The 20,275-nt window shown below is 50.3% G+C and overlaps 1 protein-coding gene across 2 annotated transcripts; it reads left to right on the top strand.

Moving 5' to 3' along the window:
• Positions 1-319: 319 nt before the first annotated feature.
• LOC115402126 (uridine-cytidine kinase-like 1) lies at positions 320-19,885 on the top strand. Of its 2 annotated transcripts, XR_003933085.1 has the most exons (16): positions 320-409; positions 8,203-8,393; positions 8,505-8,611; positions 9,601-9,771; positions 10,843-10,914; positions 11,209-11,398; positions 11,951-12,012; positions 12,439-12,455; positions 13,894-13,992; positions 14,065-14,158; positions 14,254-14,316; positions 14,913-15,035; positions 15,343-15,450; positions 18,426-18,582; positions 18,720-19,538; positions 19,569-19,885. XR_003933085.1 is itself a non-coding variant. In XM_030110575.1 (15 exons), exons 1-15 carry the CDS (start codon positions 342-344, stop codon positions 18,776-18,778), a joined length of 1,581 nt encoding a protein of 526 aa, XP_029966435.1. In that variant the 5' UTR covers positions 320-341; the 3' UTR covers positions 18,779-19,885. The 2 variants fall into 2 exon arrangements, 1 of the variants encoding a protein (XP_029966435.1); XM_030110575.1 differs by having other exon boundaries at positions 18,720-19,885.
• Positions 19,886-20,275: the final 390 nt, after the last annotated feature.

Here is a 20,275-nt window from a genome sequence, read left to right as displayed (position 1 = left end):
ATGGTCGAGCTGTTAGTCTTAAAAGCTGAATTTTTCACCTTCATAGAAGCAGATTTTTCAAAACAAAGCTCCGTTTTTTACTTTTCTGGTGGAGATCATCTAATTTGATTCCGTCCTTCTGTCTGAATATATACATAAAACTGCATTTTTTTTTTCAAGAAAACGTCGCTTAATCAGGTATTTTAATGATATTTTAAAAAAACCCCTCTGCGTTCTCCTGGGAGGACTGTCTTCTCCTCACATTTGAGTCTGTCGGAGTTAATTTTTCCGAGTGTCCCTGAACGCAGCACCAGGGGGGGGACGTTCCCTGACGTCATGACGCAGCGTCCGTTTGAGTCAACATGGCGGCCAGAGGGAGCAGCGGCGGAGCGGAGGAGCGGCGGGACGGAGCGGCGTCCCGGCCCGACAGGTGAGGCGTGCGGAGCGGGGCCGGGCCCGGCGGGACCGCGGGGCTCGGACTCCGGTCGACACGCACACACACGCACACACACACACTCTCACACCGCCGTCTGCACGCAGTGTGCGTGTGGAACAGAAGGCGCCAAAAAGAGCAGAGAAAGTCCGTAAGGAGCCGATTAATCCTGCATGAATCAGTAAATGTCGATCGGAGGGTTTTAAGTTTTAACTTCACATAACTTTATGAAGTTATTCAATCATTTCATCCTCGAAGTGAAACAATGCTGGTGTTGGTCAATGAAATAAAGTTATTTTAAAATATTTCAGTTTTTCTTTTTTATTTTTCTTCGTCATATTTTTTCTTCGTTCACTCGTTTCCATGACGACATTTCAAGTTGAAACATAGTTTTTATGTTTCTGTTCACACAGCCGCATTCTGACAGTCATGTCTGTTTCCATGGCGACGACCTGAGAGGCACTGTAGTTTTCATGTTCTCAGTTTTTCTCAAAGTCTGTGAACACTGTCGCCGTGAAAACATACGCCATCCTGAGGCCGTTGCCGTGGGAACGGGTCCAGTCGGCTCCGGTCTGGGGTCCGTTCTCCGCCACATGATGACAGCCTTACTCATGCGACGGCGTCCCGCTGGGCTCCGCCCCCGGCGCCGCGGTGTGCTTTCCTGGGGAGGCGGGGCGAGCCCCTCCCCCCTCCCCCTCAGACACACCCACAGCAGAACCCCGGAGACGGAGCGGTCCAGCAGAGAACCCGGTCTGGACTCCCTGCTCCGGCTCTCCGGGGACAGCGGCGTCTCTGGAGGTCCGGCAGAGAGAACCTCAACGTCTGAGAGCGTCTGAGAAGCTTCCGCCCCGCTGAACCTCCAGAAACTCCACAGAGCCAGACTCCAGGCGCCGGAGCAGCAGCGGCGGGACGGCCATGAGCGAAGGAGGCAGTTCTGATGGCGACGCGGAACCCGACAGAACCCGTCTGGTTAGGGCTGGGCGATACAGCCAAATTAAATCTCGATTACTTTTTCTTGAAATCTGATTGATTTTAATCGATTTTTTTTTTCTGTGTAAAGAAACACATTTTTCAAAAAACAGGATCTTTTATTGAATGCCAAAACGTCAGCATTTACCTGTGTAGCCACTATAGTTCTTACTGAGGTCATTTTAACAAAACACTTCATCGGCCCTGCATTGAATGAATAAAAGGAAAACTGGAGCAAAAAAACAACTTATAAAAAAAAAATCCCACATCGATCAAATTCAAATGGGTTCAGATCCCACAGATCAAAGTTAAGCACCAGCAAAACACGCAATTTAAGTTTTATTTTCATTTTTATATTTGTGCTCTTTATTTCATTCTGTGCCTTATTTGGTAAAGTCGATGAATAGTTCCTAGAGCTCCGTGTTCTGTACAGAACCGAACACGGAGCTCTACGCCGTGTTCGGCTTTACCAAACCTTTGATACAGTGTCTAGAGACGGACTTTGCTGTGTACTCGAGGTTTGGTTGTACAGATAAAATTATCAATCTGGTGAGAGCATTTCATGACGGAATGAAAGCGAAAGTAGTTCAAGGAAAAGATACTTCAAAGAGTTTGAAGTGACAAGCGGAGTGAAGCAGGGCTGTTTTGGCTCCAACACTATTCTCAGTATACTGGGCTGCAGTGTTCCACGTGGCGTTCAAAGGTGTCCACGAGGGGGTCTACATTCAAACGAGGCGTGGTGCTGATCTCTTCAATGTGTCACACTTCAAAGCTAAATCCCGCACTGCTAAACACTTACGGTGCGTTCACACCGGACGCGAGTAGCGCGGCGCCGTTCGCCCCTGGTCGGCCACGTGTGCATTTTGTGACCCAACAGCGGCTGCCGCTGAATTCGCGTCTCTGTTGCCGGCGGTCTGCTTTCTTGCTAAATAAAGCCCGACAACGTCGTCGTGGCGAGTCCAGGCGACGTGTCTGGGTTCAGAATATTTTGCAGAGGCGTTCAGAGTACGGCGCGTTTCACCGTTTACTCCGGGAGCTGCACCGGGATGAAGGACGCTTTCAGCAGGACTTCCGTCTCTCCCGGCCCAGTGTGACGAGCTGCTGTCCCGCATCGACGCTCTGTTCCCCCGGAGACCCGACCTCTCCGTGAACTCACTGTTTAACCAACAGTAAACACTGTTTCACCACAGTCTCTTCACTCAGTTCACCGGGACCCGACCTCCTCGCCGGTCTTCCTCCAAGCTCCTTTTTATCCCTGTCACGATAAAAATACGACGAAGGGCTCAGGGCGAGCGCCGACCGCTGTGTTCAGTTTCTCCTCCATTTCTGGTGTTTCCCGGGGGCTCCGGTCCGTCATAAACAACGTCATATAGAGCAGCTCTGTGATTGGTTCGCCGCTCGCGAATTCGCTCAAAAGTTCAACATTCCGAACTTTCAGCGGCGCGAGTAGAGCGGTTTGCGTGGCCGCCGCGCGGTTCGCGTGAGTAGAGCGGAGGAGCGGCCGCCGCTCAATTTGCTGAATTTGCGCCGCGTGACCACTCGCCGCTTCCTGGCCGCGTGAAAACCATATGTTTTCTATGTAAAGCGTCCGCTCTCGCCGCGCTATTCGCGTCCGGTGTGAACGCACCATTAGTTCGAGAGCTGCTGTTTGCCGATGATGGTGCGCTGGTGGCTCACACTGCTTCGGACTGGTAGATCGGTTCTCCGTGGCTGCAAACCAGTTTAGCCTAAAGATCAACATCAAGAAAACAGAGTGCATGTACCAACCGGTCAAACTCATCCGCCCTCCACCTCAGCCGATAGACATCACAGTTGACGGAGTGCCTCTGGTCCAAACCGCTGACTTTACCTGTCTCGGTAGCACTGTATCTAGCTCCTCCAAGACAGACAAGGAACTCCGGACACGGACAGGCAAGGCGAGCGCGGCATTCAGCAAACTGCAGCAAAGACTGTGGAACAGCAAACACATCTCCATCAGGGCGAAATGCAAAGTCTACAGAGCTGTGGTTAGGGATGTGCCAATTTACGATATAATCGCGATTTACGATATTGGACAGCCGAGATTATCATATCACGTCATTTACAAGATATCGTCTGTTTCATCTGGAGACGAGCTCGTTACCGAAAGAGCTATTGATCTTACCCAAGGTCTCAAAGCCTCTGCAGCAAAATGTACGACAAACCACCACAAGAGTCCCACATCCATAGAAAACCCCTAAAGTAAGTCATTTATGCCAGGATGATAAAAACGAGGCATTAACGCGTTCGGCCCGACGCACACTGTACCGCCCCCCTCAGCCGCACCTCCCGACACAAAACGCAACAGAACCAGAGATCCGTCTGCTCCAGCCCAACGTATTGGGCCTCGTGTGAAACTAGAAAAACCTGCTCTTTAAGAGACACCAGGCAGAATCTTCTCTGAGCCAACCGCCTCCCGTCAGCGGCAAAACAAACCCAAAACCGATCTTTACATTTCACAGCCAGCGCCTCAGATCGCACGTTTCTCACACACTTCTTCGCCAAATCTCAAAGCTGTTCACACCAAACACAACATGTTTTATTCCCTTACCGTTCTGTGGTCATTTTCCATTTATCCACGCTCTCCTCTGACCAAAACTCACTTCATAATCCTCTGCAGTAGCGACAGCGCGTCATGCGCCTGAATGTTATTGTCGCCATCTTGTGGGCTTGTCGTTAATCTTGGGAGTTTAAATAAAGTTTGTTGACACTCGTTCGCGTCTGGTGAGCTTTCATACGATATGATACACGTGACTGAGGCATCATCCAGCTGGGAGACGTCTTTTAGCGTAACCGTAGGCGCGCCGCCGCCATCTTGGTTCTAAAAGACGCAGCAGTGCGCACTGCAGAGCGAGACACACGCGAATGGCAATCAGTGATTGTTTCTGTGATATTTGGCAATTTTTTATTCTGAAACGTGCTCATTTATCTTCATTGTGCGTTTCTACAGCTTATTGCACTTTGTTTTTGTTTCCTTCTTCATGTGTTTACAGATTGCAAAAGGGATTTTTTGTTTTGTTTTCCCTGTTGTCCCAGGCTATTTTTGTATTGACTTTATTATAAATATATTTCAGTTGGAAACTAAATGCTATGGCTCAGTCATTTATTAAAAAAAGTATTTTATACTGTGCACAATACTGTGCAAAATTATAAGTTTCTGCACAAAAACTGTGCAGAAATGTATGATATAGTGGCTAAATATCAGAGCCAAAGGCTGCATTGCATACAGACTCCTGTAGTGGAAATGAAAAGTATTTTAAAGTCAGATTCCTTTCAAATAAGTTATAAACCTACTTATTATAGTTTGGTATAGGCTGGTCTCCAAATGGCCAAATGAAGGGTTCTCCTGGTTCTATCCAAACTAAACACTATAAAATCTGTGTGCTTTATGCTGATCTCATAAAAACCTGGCCCAGTTGTAGTCCAGGAGCTGCTGAATGCAGTCAGTAGCAGCTTTATGGCTGCTTCATTGTTATCATGGTGTTTTTCAGTATGGAATCTGGAAAAAAAATAGGCGAGGGTAAAAGTTTCATTTTTTCCCTCTACTTTATCAAAATGTGCTCTGGCATGTTAAAATGCACAGTGTTGCTGACAGATGTTGATGGATTTCACAGTGTTTTTGAGCATTTTCAATAGTATTAAAAGCAACGTGCCAAATATCGTGATAATATCGTGAATCGTGATATTTTGGGCCACCAATATCGTGATATCAAATTTTCATATCGGCACATGCCTAGCTGTGGTACTGTCAACCCTCCGATATGGTGAGGAAACTTGGACTGTTTACAGAGCCCAAGTTCAGAAACTGCACGCTGTTATGATGAGACAACTGAGGGACATCATGGGCATCAAATGGCATGAGAAGATCACAAATGCTGAAGTCCTTAGGCGTGCAAACCTTCCATCCATGGAAGACATTCTTATTGAAAAGAGCCTAAGACGGTTAGGCCACGTTCCTCGGCTGGATCAAGACCGACTCCCTCGCCAGCCGCTGTATTCACAACTCTGTTCTGGAAAGCGAGATCAGGGAAGGCCGAGGCTGAGATTCAAAGATGTAGCAAAGAGAAACATGAAAGTGAGGAAGATCCCAGTCGACTCCTGGCAGACAACCGCGAGCAACAGAGACACGTGGAGCTCTGCCATCAAACCGTCAACAGTCTGAGTCGCATCGACTGACGGCAAGCGAGATCAGCCTTTTCCTTTTTATTTTTCTGATAATTCGGCTGAGTGCATCATGGCAGAAGATGAGGAACGGACCGTGTTTCACCGTTAAAAGCGCCGCGGTGTGGGATTCTCGTGGCGCCGGGGGAGATCCGATCGGCGGGGGAGAGCGAGCTTTCTCTGTCCCCGGCTGGCGGCTCTTGAATGTAGTCTGTGCTACAGCGCCAGTCCTCCTGGTGTGGCCACTGTGTGTATTACACGCATCCGGTAACAATGGCAGAGGGACAGAAAACATGAAACTCCATGTTGAGATTTAATATTTTTCACATCGATTGAAAATATAAAATCGAATTAATGGAATTAATTTGACATATCGCCCCGCCCTACGTCTGATTGACCCGACAGAACCCGTCCGCCGTTCCTGAAATGTGATTGTGAACAGCAGTGATAAAGAACTGAGACCACGGAACATATTTTATTGTTTTTATACAAGCAAAACCAAAAACCCCTCCGCCTGTACGTACCTGTATCTGTGGCTCTGTTGCGGTGTTGTGATTGATGACTGTAATGTCCTTTGTTCTTCTTGTTCTCCTGCTGTAGTAGAATGAGCTTGAACCAATCAGGGTGTGGCTACCATTGTTGTTTTTGGCAGCCTGCTTTGATTTAGTTTTAGTCTTAGTCTTTTGGACGAAATGCTCATTAGTTTTAGTCTAGTTTTAGTCATTTCAACACTTCATAGTTTTAGTCTAGTTTTAGTCGACGAAAACCAAACGGGTTTTAGTCAAGTTTTAGTCATTAAAAAAAGGCTGAAACAATAGTACATGAGAAAAAAGACAGACAAAGGAAATTCTAAACCAAACAAACATAATAAAATATACTTAAATGGCACAAAACCATCATAACACATTGATTCCTTGTGAATTAAATAATAACTGGACTAGTTTGATACTTTACAACCTCAATGCAGTGCTTATATGAGCGCTGCAGACAGAATGAGAGGACTAATAGGAGTTTTGCTGATACTTTCAGGCTATTTTTATAATGTCCGTACTGATATAAAGGCTGAGATCTTTTATTAAAACGGGTCTGTTATGTTTCTATGTTACTGATTTGAACTGGTCAGAGTAACTGCCTGTTATTACTTTTGGAGGAGAGATAACACCAATATTAAGATGGTTATGAGGAAAATACTACAATTAAAACAACTGAAATAAACTAAATTAATTCCTTGGGTAAACTTGATGGTATGAAACACTTGGAAGTCTTCAAAACTGAAATGACAAATATAACTTGAGTTTAATAAACTTTGTAAGTATTCCTTACCTGAATTTTCTTTATACTAATTTTAAACAAGAGTGAAAATACATTTCTTCAAAATAAGACAACACCTGGATTATTTTTAAAAAAGAAAAGAACAAGAAAAAGTAAAGATTTATTAGGTACTTGGGGAAAAATCTTCACTAATTAGTGGTGGGCTCCTATTGTAGTTTCACAGTCAGAACAAACAGTCAACAGTTGGATTAGATCCTCCGTCTCCCACTACGAGGCGTTCTGCTTTATTTTCTGCTGGATTCTGATTAAAGTACATCCATAAATCGCTGCATCTTTTCCTCCCGCCGAGCCCGGGCGAAAGTTGCTGCCACGCTCTCTAGTGCGCCTGCGCATGCAGTGCAGGCATGCAGGAAGCAGCTCGAGAACTGCTGATATTTTCAGAGTAAAGCAGCCGATCTGCGTGAACTGGCTGGGGGAATCGCATTTGTTTTCATTTATTTTGAAAGTCAAAATACCGACATTTTCGTCTCGTCTCGTCTCGTTAACGAAAACAACAGATACGTCTCGTCACATTTCCGTCTTTTAAAGAGATATTTTTAGCTCGTCACGTCTCGTTTTAGTCACGGAAAAAAGGGGCGTTGACGAAATATTTTCGTCGTCGTCATCGTTAACGAAAACAACACTGGTGGCTACACCGTCTGAACCAATCAGGGTGTAGCTACACCATCTGAACCAATCAGGGTGTAGCTACACCGTCTGAACCAATCAGGGTGTGGCTACACCGTCTGAACCAATCAGGGTGTGGCTACACCGTCTGAACCAATCAGGGTGTGGCTACACCGTCTGAACCAATCAAGGTGTGGCTACACCGTCTGAACCAATCAGGGTGTGGCTACACCGTCTGAACCAATCAAGGTGTAGCTACACCGTCTGAACCAATCAAGGTGTGGCTACACCGTCTGAACCAATCAGGGTGTAGCTACACCGTCTGAACCAATCAGGGTGTGGCTACACCGTCTGAACCAATCAAGGTGTAGCTACACCGTCTGAACCAATCAGGGTGTGGCTACACCGTCTGAACCAATCAGGGTGTGGCTACACCGTCTGAACCAATCAGGGTGTGGCTACACCGTCTGAACCAATCAAGGTGTAGCTACACCGTCTGAACCAATCAGGGTGTAGCTACACCGTCTGAACCAATCAGGGTGTGGCTACACCGTCTGAACCAATCAAGGTGTAGCTACACCGTCTGAACCAATCAGGGTGTGGCTACACCGTCTGAACCAATCAGGGTGTGGCTACACCGTCTGAACCAATCAGGGTGTGGCACCACCGTCTGAACCGGTCCCCGTCTCGTTGTTGCCGTGCAGCAGTAACGGAGGCGCCTCATTGGCCGCCGCCCCCCGCCACCCTCTCACCCCGTCTCCACGGAAACGGAGCACCAGCCAGTCGGAGACGGAGCCGCCGCTGCTGAGGACCAGCAGGAGAACCATCTACACCGCCGGCCGGCCGCCCTGGTACAACGTGACGGGGAACACCTTCAAGGAGGCCTTCGTCATCGGTGAGCAGAACACAGAGAACCGGTTCTACAGGGAACCCAGGTCACAGCTGTACCGCCACGCTGACGCTGAAGAGCTTTACCGCTAAAGTTACCCCCCCACCGGCCCCCCAGGACTGTGCGGAGGCAGCGCCTCCGGTAAGACCACGGTGGCCAAGCGGATCATCGAGGCGCTGGACGTCCCCTGGGTCGTTCTTCTCTCCATGGACTCCTTCTATAAGGTACCGGCCTGTTCTCCGTCTGGACCTGTGGAACCTCCTCACTGACCTCTGCTGACCTTTGACCTTCCAGCGGGATCGGTAGCAGTGGCGGTTGCTCTCAGGCTGCGAGGGAGCTCAGCTTCCCCTGAAATGTCAAAACAAAGGTCCAGTGTTGACTGTTGTAGAACCAGGTGAGCTGCTGATTGGAAGAGCTGTCACCAACAAACTGTCCTGCTGGCCACGCCTCTGATGAAGCCACTGAGGGAGGAGCTGTCTGCTCAGTGTTCTTTGGGGATCGTCTGACTCTGACAGGGCGACAAAAGACATGGGAGATGATAGAAATCACGTACAGTTAAACAGACACATGTTAGTGTCTGCTGGAAATGAGCTTCACTGCTGAGAAGACCAGCAGCCGCTGCTCAATACGAGCCAATCAGGAGGTCCTCCAGGAACACTGACCAGCTGGACGTCAGCCAGGGATCCATGGGTGGAGGACGGGTGGATGTGGTGGAGGACAGGTGGATGTGGTGGAGGACGGGTGGAGGACGGGTGGATGTGGTGGAGGACGGGTGGATGTGATGGAGGACAGGTGGATGTGGTGGAGGATGGGTGGATGTGGTGGAAGACGGGTGGAGGATGGGTGGATGTGGTGGAGGACAGGTGGAGGATGGGTGGATGTCTCCAGGGTGTACCAGGCTCGGATGGAGGAGCTGCTTCCACACACACACACACACACATCAGGAGCCCACTGTGAACTGAAGCACACTTCATCCACACGTCTCCAGACGTCCAGAGACGAGACGCCGTAAAACACCACAGTCCTGCTAGCTTGATGCTAACTTCAATGGGAAAACCCATTGACATGCTAACAGTTAGCACAGCAGTGACGGAACTTATTGGAACAAATGAAACTGAGCAACATTTCACTGACTGAGTATAAAACACAAACACTGATCATTCAGGAACCAACAGGCACTCACAACAACTAACCCTCTGCCCTTTGACCCCAGGTGCTGAGCGAGGAGGAGCAGGAGGCGGCGGCCAACAGCGAGTACGACTTCGACCGTCCAGACGCCTTCGACTTCCCGCTGCTGCTCAGCGTCCTGAGAAAACTCAAGACGGGCAAGAGCGTCAAGGTCCCGGTGTACGACTACACCACCCACCGCCGGAGGAGGGAGTGGGTGAGGGGGAGGATGCTCTATAGGCTGCTAGAGGGGAAGATGCTCTATAGGCTGCGAGAGGGGGAAGATGCTCTATAGGCTGCTAGGGGGGGGAAGATGCTCTATAGGCTGCTAGGGGGGGGAAGATGCTCTATAGGCTGCTAGAGGGGGGAAGATGCTCTATAGGCTGCTAGAGGGGAAGATGCTCTATAGGCTGCTAGAGGGGGAAGATGCTCTATAGGCTGCTAGAGGGGGGAAGATGCTCTATAGGCTGCTAGGGGGGGGAAGATGCTCTATAGGCTGCTAGAGGGGGAAGATGCTCTATAGGCTGCTAGGGGGGGGAAGATGCTCTATAGGCTGCTAGAGGGGGAAGATGCTCTATAGGCTGCTAGGGGGGGGAAGATGCTCTATAGGCTGCTAGAGGGGGGAAGATGCTCTATAGGCTGCTAGAGGGGAAGATGCTCTATAGGCTGCTAGAGGGGGAAGATGCTCTATAGGCTGCTAGAGGGGGGAAGATGCTCTATAGGCTGCTAGGGGGGGGAAGATGCTCTATAGGCTGCTAGAGGGGGAAGATGCTCTATAGGCTGCTAGGGGGGGGAAGATGCTCTATAGGCTGCTAGAGGGGGAAGATGCTCTATAGGCTGCTAGAGGGGGAAGATGCTCTATAGGCTGCTAGAGGGGGAAGATGCTCTATAGGCTGCTAGAGGGGGAAGATGCTCTATAGGCTGCTAGAGGGGGAAGATGCTCTATAGGCTGCTAGGGGGGAAGATGCTCTATAGGCTGATGTCAGAGGGGGAAGATGCTCTATAGGCTGCTAGGGGGGAAGATGCTCTATAGGCTGATGTCAGAGGGGGAAGATGCTCTATGGGCTGCTAGAGGGGAAGATGCTCTATAGGCTGATGTCAGAGGGGGAAGATGCTCTATAATTTTGGTGTGTGTTGGTGTGTTTCATATGTGTGTGGGTTGGAGGTTCACTGTGGGCGGGTTTGGTCTCCATGTAGGCAGAGTTTCATCCAGTGGGTGGGGTTTGTTCTCCCGGTGTGGGCGGGGTTTCACCCAGTGGGCGGGGCTTGTTCTCCCTGTGTTCTCCAGAAAACCCTGTATGGAGCCACGGTGGTGGTCTTTGAGGGGATCCTGGCGTTCTCCAACAAGGAGCTGCTGCAGGTGAGACCTGAGGCGGGACGACTCCGGGTTGCCGTGGCAACCACAGAATGAATAGAAGAGTCTGCCGCCGTGCATTATGGTCCACTGTCACCAGGGTGCATTATGGTCCACTGTCGGTGGCTAACACCTCAGCTAACAACTGACTGAGACACAGGTGGCTGATAGCTAAGCTAACGACTGAGCTAACAGCTGACTAAGAGACAAGTGGCTAACAGCTAAGCTAACGGCTAAGATTAAGCAGGTGCCCAGTGGCTTCTGGGCCGGTGTTGCTGTGACCTTTGACCTGTCCCCCAGCTGCTGGACATGAAGGTGTTTGTGGACACGGACTCGGACGTGCGCCTGGTGCGGCGGCTGCAGAGGGACATCCGCCACCGTGGCCGCCACGTCCCCGGCATCCTGCGGCAGTACGAGCGCTTCGTCAAGCCGGCCTTCCACGCCTACATCGAGCCGGCCGTGCAGCTCGCCGACATCGTGGTTCCCCGAGGTCCGAGGAAAGCCGTCCACCCCGGAACCGCCGGGACCGCTACAGAACAGCTAGCTCAGCGCTAGCCTGAGATTAGAACAAGATTAGTCTGGAATTAGATTAAGATTAGCCTGAATTTAGATTTAGGTTAGCCTGATTTTCGATCAAGATAAACATGAGTATTAGATTAAAGTTAGCCTGAATTTAGAATCAGGTTAGCCTGAGTTTAGAATACATCAAGATTAGCTTGAGATTAGGTTGAGGTTAGGCTGAGCGTGGACCAAGATTTAGCCTGATTTTAGATTAAGGTTAGCCTGACTTTAGCTTAGACTTAGATTACGGTCAGCCTGAGTTTAGATTAACTTTAGCCTAAATTTATATTAAACTTAGCCTGAGTTTAGATTAAGATCAGCCTGAGTTTAGCTCAATTTTAGATTAAGGTTAGCCTGACTTTAACTCAATATCAACCTGAATTTAGTTCCAGGTTAGCCAGATTTCGATCCCGGTTATCCTGACTTTAGCGGAGGTAAAGTCGGGCTTTGTTGAGCCTCAGAGGGATGTTTGTGTTTCCAGGAGGAGAAAACTTCGTGGCTCTGGATCTGATCGTTCAGCACGTCCACAGCCAGCTGGAGAAGGTAACGCTGCTAACAGCAGCTAGCTGAGGCTAACAGCACCTAACAGGAGCTAACAGCAGCTAGCTGAGAGTAACGGGAGCTAGCTGGGGCTAACGGGAGCTAACAGGAGCTAGCAGCAGATAGCTGAGGCTAACGGGAGCTAGCTGGGGCTAACAGCAGCTAGCATAGGCTAACAGCAGTTCTAGATATAATTAGGTCATTTATCTGGACGAGAGCCAGAGTTCAAGTTTAGTTAAGTCAAACTTCAGTTAGAGTTTAGTCTTCAGGTGATTTAAGGTGTTTGTGAAGGTTGTTTTTCTCATGTTTTGTTTTCTTTGTTCGTGTGTGTGTGTGTGTGTGTGTGTGTGTGTGTGTGTGTGTGTGTGTGTGTGTGTGTGTGTGTTCTGCCCCTCCCCCGCCTTGATGAATGCTGTGTCACCGTTCCAGCGTGAGATCACTGTGAGGTACGACTGTCTGCACCTCCAGTCCTCCACCTTCCTCTTCATCTTGGTTCAGATTTAGTTAAAACTAATCCAGAGTTTAGTTCAAGCTGAACCTGAGTTGGCCAAGTTTTATAAACAAAGTGAGAGGTTAGCAGTCTTTGAGAAGAACAGCTAATGCTAATTGCTAAAAGCTAATAGCCATCATTAGCATTGGCATAAACCCGATTTTTTTCTCTGGAGAAGGAAACTGATCTTGGTGCTAATGCTATCAGCTTCTCAGGGCGTAGTTACTTTTTTGACAGGTGAATACATGAAGAATGCTCCATCCTCTGTTCACGTTAGCCTTAGCTTTAGCATTAGCCTTGGTTTTAAAATTAACCTTGGTTACATGTTAGCATTAGCTTTAACATTAGCTTTAACATCCTTGGCTTTACTTGACTTCCTCATGTGACTCACGCTCCAGGTTAGCTTCGTGCTAAAGCTAACATCTGTCTCTCTGTCTTTGAACTCTTCCCGTCTTCAGAGGACGCTGCGTGGGGACATGTGAGACTCTCCAAGCATGCTAGCTGCTTCTCCACTGCCGTTAGCTCAGTGATGCTGTTGTGTCTTGAAGCTAACTCTTTGTGTTCTCAGCCGAGGTATGCTAACCCGGCAGAAGTAGCAGTGAAATGGTTCTTTAGTGTTGCTAGCATGCATTACCTTTAGCTTGTCCTGTTGCCTTTGCAGTGTGATCACAATCCTGCTAATGTCTGTGCGGCAAGACATTAGCATGTTGCTAACGAGCTAGCAGCAGCTGTCTTGTTGCTTGTTGGCATCATTAGCATGGCTTTGATGCACTTTGAAATATGATTTGGTAGCAGCGTTAGCATGTGCAGCCACTTGTTTTTTGGGCCAAGTTTAGCTGAAACTTAGCGAGAGTTGAGTTCAGGTTTAATCCCAGTTTAACTCAGATTTAGCCTGAGATAAGCTCAGATTTAATCCTTGTTCATCTTGAGTTTCAACTTGTTTTTGCCACGTTTGCTTTTTTTAAACAACCTGATTTTGTTGTTTTATTTTGTGCTCTAAGAATTAATTCGTTTAGCAGTGTTAGCATCTGCACCTGCTGTTAGCATGTGCAGCTAATGATGTTAATATGAACAGCTAATGATGTTAGCATGTGCAGCTGCTGCTCAGATCAGGAAAACAAATTAAAAAAAAGTTTTTCCTGAAAGAATGTCTGAAAGCTAGGATGCCAGATGCTAATGCTACCTTGAAGCTACGTCAGTGTAGTGGGCATAGTATAGTAGCTGTGGTTAGCATTAGCATTAGCATGTATCCACAGTCAGCGGGCGTTTTGGAGGTTTAATACTCCCGTTAACAGAGTGTGTGTGTGTGTGTGTGTGTGTGTGTGTGTGTGTGTGTGTGTGTGTGTGTGTGTGTGTGTGTGTGTGTGTGTGTGTGTGTGTGTGTGTGTCCTCAGGTCGGCTCTGGCTTCGTCTCATCAGGTTCATTCGTTACCAGAAACTTTGAGTGTGATGAAGAGAACGCCTCAAGTCCACGGCATGCACACCATCATCAGGTACACACACACACACACACACACCCAGGTCCAGGTCCAGGTCCAGGCTGAAGGTTCTCTGGTCCTCTGCAGGAACCGAGAAACGAGTCGAGACGAGTTCATCTTCTACTCCAACCGCCTGATGCGCCTGCTGGTGGAACACGCCCTCTCCTTCCTGCCGCTGCAGGTGGGCCTGGCCCCGCCCCCTTTCTGCACGTCGGCTCGGCTCCGCCCCCTTTCTGCACGTTCTGCGTTCCGTCTGACTGTTTGTTTTGCCTGCAGCCGGTTACCGTGGAGACGCCTCAGGGCGGAGTCTACGACGGGCGGAGGCTGAACGGGAAGCGGGTACGTCTGCTGCGTCAGTCCTGACGGGTCTGCGGTTCTGGTGGAACGTCACCATCTGGGTTGAGATGCCTGCTTGGGAGAACCGGTCACGTTGACACAGCCGTGTTCTGAGCAGCAGGTTTCTAGAAGCTGGTTCCAGTCTGGCTGCATTCTCGGCATGTTATTACCTCTTTGTTACTGCTTTATTACCTCTTTATTACCCTTTATTTCCTCTTATTACCTCTTTATTACTTCATTTTTACCTCTTTATTACCTTGGTGTGGAACTCTTGTTTGTCTGCCGTGTTCCTGCCGGGTTCTCCCTCCCTCTCTGCTCCCTCCCTGACGGGCAGAACGTTCCGCCGGGTTCTCCCTCCCTGACGGGCAGAACGTTCCGCCGGGTTCTCCCTCCCTGACGGGCAGAACGTTCCGCCGGGTTCTCCCTCCCTGACGGGCGGAGCGTTCCGTCGGGTTCTCCCTCCCTGACGGGCGGAACGTTCCGTCGGGTTCTCCCTCCCTGACGGGCAGAACGTTCCGCCGGGTTCTCCCTCCCTGACGGGCAGAACGTTCCGCCGGGTTCTCCCTCCCTGACGGGCAGAACGTTCCGCTGGGTTCCAGATCACGGGCGTCTCCATCCTCCGGGCAGGAGAGACGATGGAACCGGCTCTGACGGCCGTCTGTAAAGACATCCGGCTGGGGAAGATCCTGATCCAGACCAACCACCACACCGGAGAACCCGAGGTCAGCGCTAGCGCAATGCTAACAGCTCTCAGTGCTAACAGATAGTTCAGGTCTAATGACTAGCTCAGCGCTAACGGCTAGGTGAGCAATCACGGCTTGGTCACCGTTCATGGCTGGGTGACCGCTAACTGCTAGGTCCCTGCTATAGGCTAGGTCAGAGCTAATGGCTAGAACAGTGCTAAAGACTAGCTCGGGGCTAACGGCTAGGCGAGCACTAACAGCTCGCTCAGGACTAACAACTGTTCTGTCCTAACTGTTCTCTGGTTCCGTCCTGATGTTCCGTCCTGACGGTTCTCCGGTTCTGCAGCTGCACTACCTGCGCCTGCCCCGGGACCTGAGTGAGGACTACGTCTTCCTGATGGACGCCACCGTGTCCACTGGAGCCGCCGCCCTGATGGCCGTCAGGGTTCTGCTGGTGAGAACCCGCTCGAACGTCTTCACCCGTCCCGCTAGAACCCGGCGCTCGGCCCGGTGAGGCGGTGCTGTGAGCGGAGCGGAACCCGGGTCCGGCACAGCGCCGATCCCGGGCTGATACCGGGCTGATACCGGACTGATACCGGACGGTTACTGGACTGATACCAGATCGATACTGGACTGATCCCGGGCCGATACTGGACTGATACAGGACCGCTACTGGACTGATACCGGGCCGATACTGGGATGATACCGGGCCGCTACCGGGCTGATACCGGACCGTTACTGGACTGATACCGGGCCGATATTGGGCTGATACCAGGCCGATACCGGGCTGATACCGGGCCGATACCGGGCTGATACCGGGCCGCTACCGGGCTGATACCGGACCGTTACTGGACTGATACCGGGCCGATACTGGGATGATACCAGGCCGATAGTGGGCTGATACCGGGCCGATACTGGGATGATACCAGGCCGATAGTGGGCTGATACCGGGCCGATCCCGGGCTGATATCAGCACCAGTCAGACGTTCTTCATTACTAACCTTGTAGGGTGGAACGTTGGAATCGGTGTTCCTCAGAGAACAATAGTCGGATCAAACAGCGACCCGGTTCCTTCAGTTTGAGTTCTGGGCAGAAATACAAAATATATCACATACTGGATCTTCCAGATCTCTTCAGACCCGGTCCACATCCTGCTGTCAGACTGGAACAGTAAAGCTGTGATCTCACCTCCATCAACACCGTGACAGACTACAGCCCGCTCTCTGTAGACTCTACACTAGGGGTGGGACGAGACACAAATTCCACGAGACGAGATGTCTCACGAGATTGAGTCCACAAGAACGAGATGAGACCGGGGGGGGTGTAAACGCTCCCACAACATGGAAATTAAACTAACTCCACCCGCCACTGGCGGTGTGGGTGAACAAACCAAGTGCTCCCGTCGGCGCGAACTCCGACGCCCGATTTATCAATTAAGGATGAAACACGGATTAAACTACTCAGAATCTACACATGAACACTGAAGTTACATGCAGGCAGGAACAGATGACGTTTCCTCTTGATGAGGGAGGCTGGCGGATCACAGCTGACAGGGACAGCAGCACGCCGCTGGGGGAGTTGCACTTACTTTAGTCATTTACTGCAGATTCCCAGGCATCAACAACGAGCGAGCACGTCTGTAAGGTGAGGCAGGAAAGCCAGGCTCATAGGCAAAGGATTTAAGGTAACTGAAGGGAGGGGGATCCGCGAGTCCACACACTCCCGCTGAACATTCGAGCGCCACAGCTGACGACCTGCCGTCATTTCCGGCCACCAGAACCAACCCGGACATTCCCTAAATTTGCTCCTCATGCCACTAGGTGCGCTGTTTGCATGTTCAACCTTATACTACACAGACACCACAGAGGAAGAAGGGCTGCAGGCTGCAGGCTCTCTCTGCATGTTGTTAGAAAAAGAGTGTGAGCTGGCAAGACGTGGTTAAATGTTCATTGATGAGATGCATCGTTTTTTCAACAAAAGAGAAGAACTGAACGATCGTTTCCGCACATTTTCTTCACGTCGTAGCAATTAAACCGTATGACAAGTAGTTTGTGGACTCAAAAGACCAAGATTCCTTGCGGACAGAACATGTGCAGAACAGTATTTCATGTCCCTTTCGACCGGGTTTTTAAATATGAATCTGAGCATATTCAGGGTTTTGCATGTGTTTATATGGCTGTGTGCCGTGTAATGTGTTGTTCCATCAATATTCCAGTTAATAAAGAGTTTTTGCCTTGATATAAACGTACTCAATCTCGCGAGATCTCGTCCCATCCCTACTCTACACTAAAACCCTCTGGACCGGCTCAGTGTCGTCCCTACAGTCTGTCCCTCTGTCCTCCAGCAGGTCAGGATCAGGGACACTTTAGAATGAATCGCCTCCTGGTCTGGATCTGCTTGTTCCAGCAGCGGCTTTCATAGTTTGGATCATCTTCACTGTCCTCACCGAGACACTGTCCACTGCCTGGACAGAGTGGACGGACGGAGGGGACCGGAGGGGACGGACTGGCCAGCAGGGCGGCGTTCTGTTCAGAGGACCTGGTTCTGCTCCTCCTGCTGGAGACGTGTTGGGGGGACGCTCTGCAGCACGCGTCCCCCTCATGGACTCCCAGCTGAGGACGAGCCGGCTCCAGCTGGTCCAGAACCGTCCTCACTTCAGCAGCACTGTGGACGTTCTGTCCTCCGTCTGGCAGCGTCTCGTCCACGGCGTCGGCTCTGGACTGTCTGCCCAGCGCCGGTCCTCAGTGAGGACGGCGTGCGGCGGCTGGAGACGCTCAGTGAAGCGTTGACCCTGGCGTGGCTCCCCCTACTGGCCGGTCGTAGCGCCGTTCTGCCGTCCCCTGGGAGTCTCACTCTGCTACCCAGCAGCCACCACGTCAGGGCGCACTACCGCCCCCTGCTGGTGAGAAGGGGAACCAGAGAGAGCGCTGGAGCGGAGACGGAGCGCCGACCTCCCGGGTTTAGACGCAACGCCATTAAATCCCAGATCAGATCGGATCGGAACAACCCGAACACCTTCAGGTGGTTCTCACCTCGGGCTGCTGCATCAGGCTGGTTTCCATGGCGATGACCGTTTGGGGGTCTCCAAGAGGAGGCGGAGTCTGGAGCGAGGACAGCTGATTGGTCTGGGGGGGAGGAGCCATGCCGCTCAGCCCCGCCCCATTGGAAAGACACTCCCACAGGCTCTGTTTCCATGGAGACGGAGCGTGTTCAGGAGGTTGTTTCCATGGAGACGGAGCATGTTCAGGACGTTGTTTCCAGGTTCTTTGTCTTTTTCAGTCCCTGAAAGTTGTGATGTGAAGTTGAGGTTCCTGCTCACCTGGTTTATTAAGTCCACCTCATATCCCCCTGTCCCCCCCATCCCCCCCGTCCCCCCGCCCCCCCCCCCCCCCCCCCCCCCCCCCCCCCCTGTCCCCTGTCCCCCCCCAGGACCACGACGTCTCGGAGGGGAAGATCTTCCTGCTGTCCCTCCTCATGGCGGAGCTGGGTGTCCAATCTCTGGCCTACGCCTTCCCCCAGGTCCGCATCCTCACCACGGCCGTGGACAAGGACGTGAACCGCGAGTTTCACATCGTGCCGGGGATCGGTGAGACACACACAACACCAACAACAACACAACAGACATGAACCAACAGCAGCCAGCCCCTCCCCCCTGTAGCTCCGCCCCTTTGCTGGTTTGTTGTTCCGACCTTGAAACTGAAGGTCGTTTGTTTTTCCTCTCAGGGAACTTCGGAGATCGTTACTTTGGAACCGACGCTCCGTCAGAAGACGTGGACGCCTGAGGAGGAAGAGGAGGAGGAGGAAGAGGAGGAAGAGGAAGAGGAGGAGGAATCAGGGCTTCCAGCCGTCCTCTCCTCATGCTAATGCTAACATGCTAACACTCGCTCCACCAGGGTTCTGCTGAACAGAAACAGGATTAACTGATCCAGGATCAGTAACTGATCCAGGATCAGGTTCCTTAAACAGACCCAGCAGTCGATCCAGAGTCACTGATTCACCATGACGACCAGAGGAACAGGAAGTTCTCCTGGTTCTCCTGGTTCCTCGGTTCTTCTTTGTTTACAGTTTTTCTTCATAAATGGAACCGTTAAAGTTCTAAAGGTCACTTCAGGTCAAACGGGACGTCGGAACGTTCCGGCTGCTGCTGTCTCAGATTTCAAAATAAAAGTCTGTCTTTGCTGTCGTTGTGAATTAAATAAATCGATCAACGTTCTGAACGGAACACAACAGAGCGAGGAGTGGAGAACGTTGAAGGAGGTGGTTCTGCTGATGGAATCTCCCAGCGGTCAGTGAACGCATCACAATGTTCTGCTGGAATTTCAAAAGACTGGAGGGACACGAGCAGAACGAGTCCGTCGGCCGGTGGAACCTCGGTTCTCCAGGCTGGAGTCAGCAGGAACTGCCACTGTTCCAACGGAACGCTGCTGTTCCTCCTCCAGGGTTCTGCCTCTGAAGGTTCCTCCTCCAGGGTTCTGCCTCTGAAGGTTCCTCCTCCAGGGTTCTGCCTCTGAAGGTTCCTCCTCCAGGGTTCTGCCTCTGAAGGTTCTGCCTCTGAAGGTTCCGCCTCTGAAGGTTCCTCCTCCAGGGTTCTGCCTCTGAAGGTTCTGCCTCTGACGGTTCCTCCTCCAGGGTTCTGCCTCTGAAGGTTCCTCCTCCAGGGTTCTGCCTCTGAAGGTTCCTCCTCCAGGGTTCTGCCTCTGAAGGTTCCTCCTCCAGGGTTCCAGCAGGGTTCCCCGTGCCGATCAGCAGTTCTTCGTTTGTACAGAATCATAAAAATTGAACTAAAACCAGAAAAGTTTTTGTCATTTTTATAAAGTTGCTCAGTTTCTGTTTTGTGACTTTCAAATAAACCTTCAATTCAAATTAAAGAACTTTTTTTTTTAATTCTGTTTTATTATAATCATTTTAATAAATCGGTTTGAAGCGAAATTTTAATATTTAAATTGTAAAATCAAGCTGCGTAAATGACCTTTGACCTCCAGAGGGCGGTGTTCTCTGTTTACAGCGGAAGTGACATCATATCCAACCTTTGTGTTGCGTTCAGGGCCGCTAGACACATCTTTTCTAATATAGTTTTCAACATTTACAGAACAAGATGAGTGTTTTATTCCTCCCCAGTGATTTAAGTTACTTTAAGGATCGATGTTGTTTTTAAAGTAGAATTATTTAGTTCAATAGAATCATTTTTAAAATGGGATCAATGAGTAAAAGTAATGAAATGTCACACTTTGTTTTGATTGACTCAGAAATCTCAGATATAATTGAAAGTTTTTTCATTC

Source organism: Salarias fasciatus, chromosome 15 (genome assembly GCF_902148845.1).
Source record: "Salarias fasciatus chromosome 15, fSalaFa1.1, whole genome shotgun sequence".
NCBI classification, from domain to species: domain Eukaryota; kingdom Metazoa; phylum Chordata; class Actinopteri; order Blenniiformes; family Blenniidae; genus Salarias; species Salarias fasciatus.
Note: the sequence above shows the minus strand (reverse complement) of the source record. Positions and strands in the feature narration are given on the sequence as shown.

What these genes read in the sequence shown, in the direction of transcription:
- LOC115402126 (XM_030110575.1), top strand. Translation starts at nt 342, where the DNA reads ATGGCGGCCAGAGGGAGCAGCGGCGGAGCGGAGGAGCGGCGGGACGGA. An exon ending in CAAGGAGGCCTTCGTCATCG is followed by an intron (nt 8,394 to 8,504) that starts GTGAGCAGAACA and finishes CCGGCCCCCCAG; the next exon opens with GACTGTGCGGAGGCAGCGCC. An exon ending in GGCATGCACACCATCATCAG is followed by an intron (nt 13,993 to 14,064) that starts GTACACACACAC and finishes GGTCCTCTGCAG; the next exon opens with GAACCGAGAAACGAGTCGAG.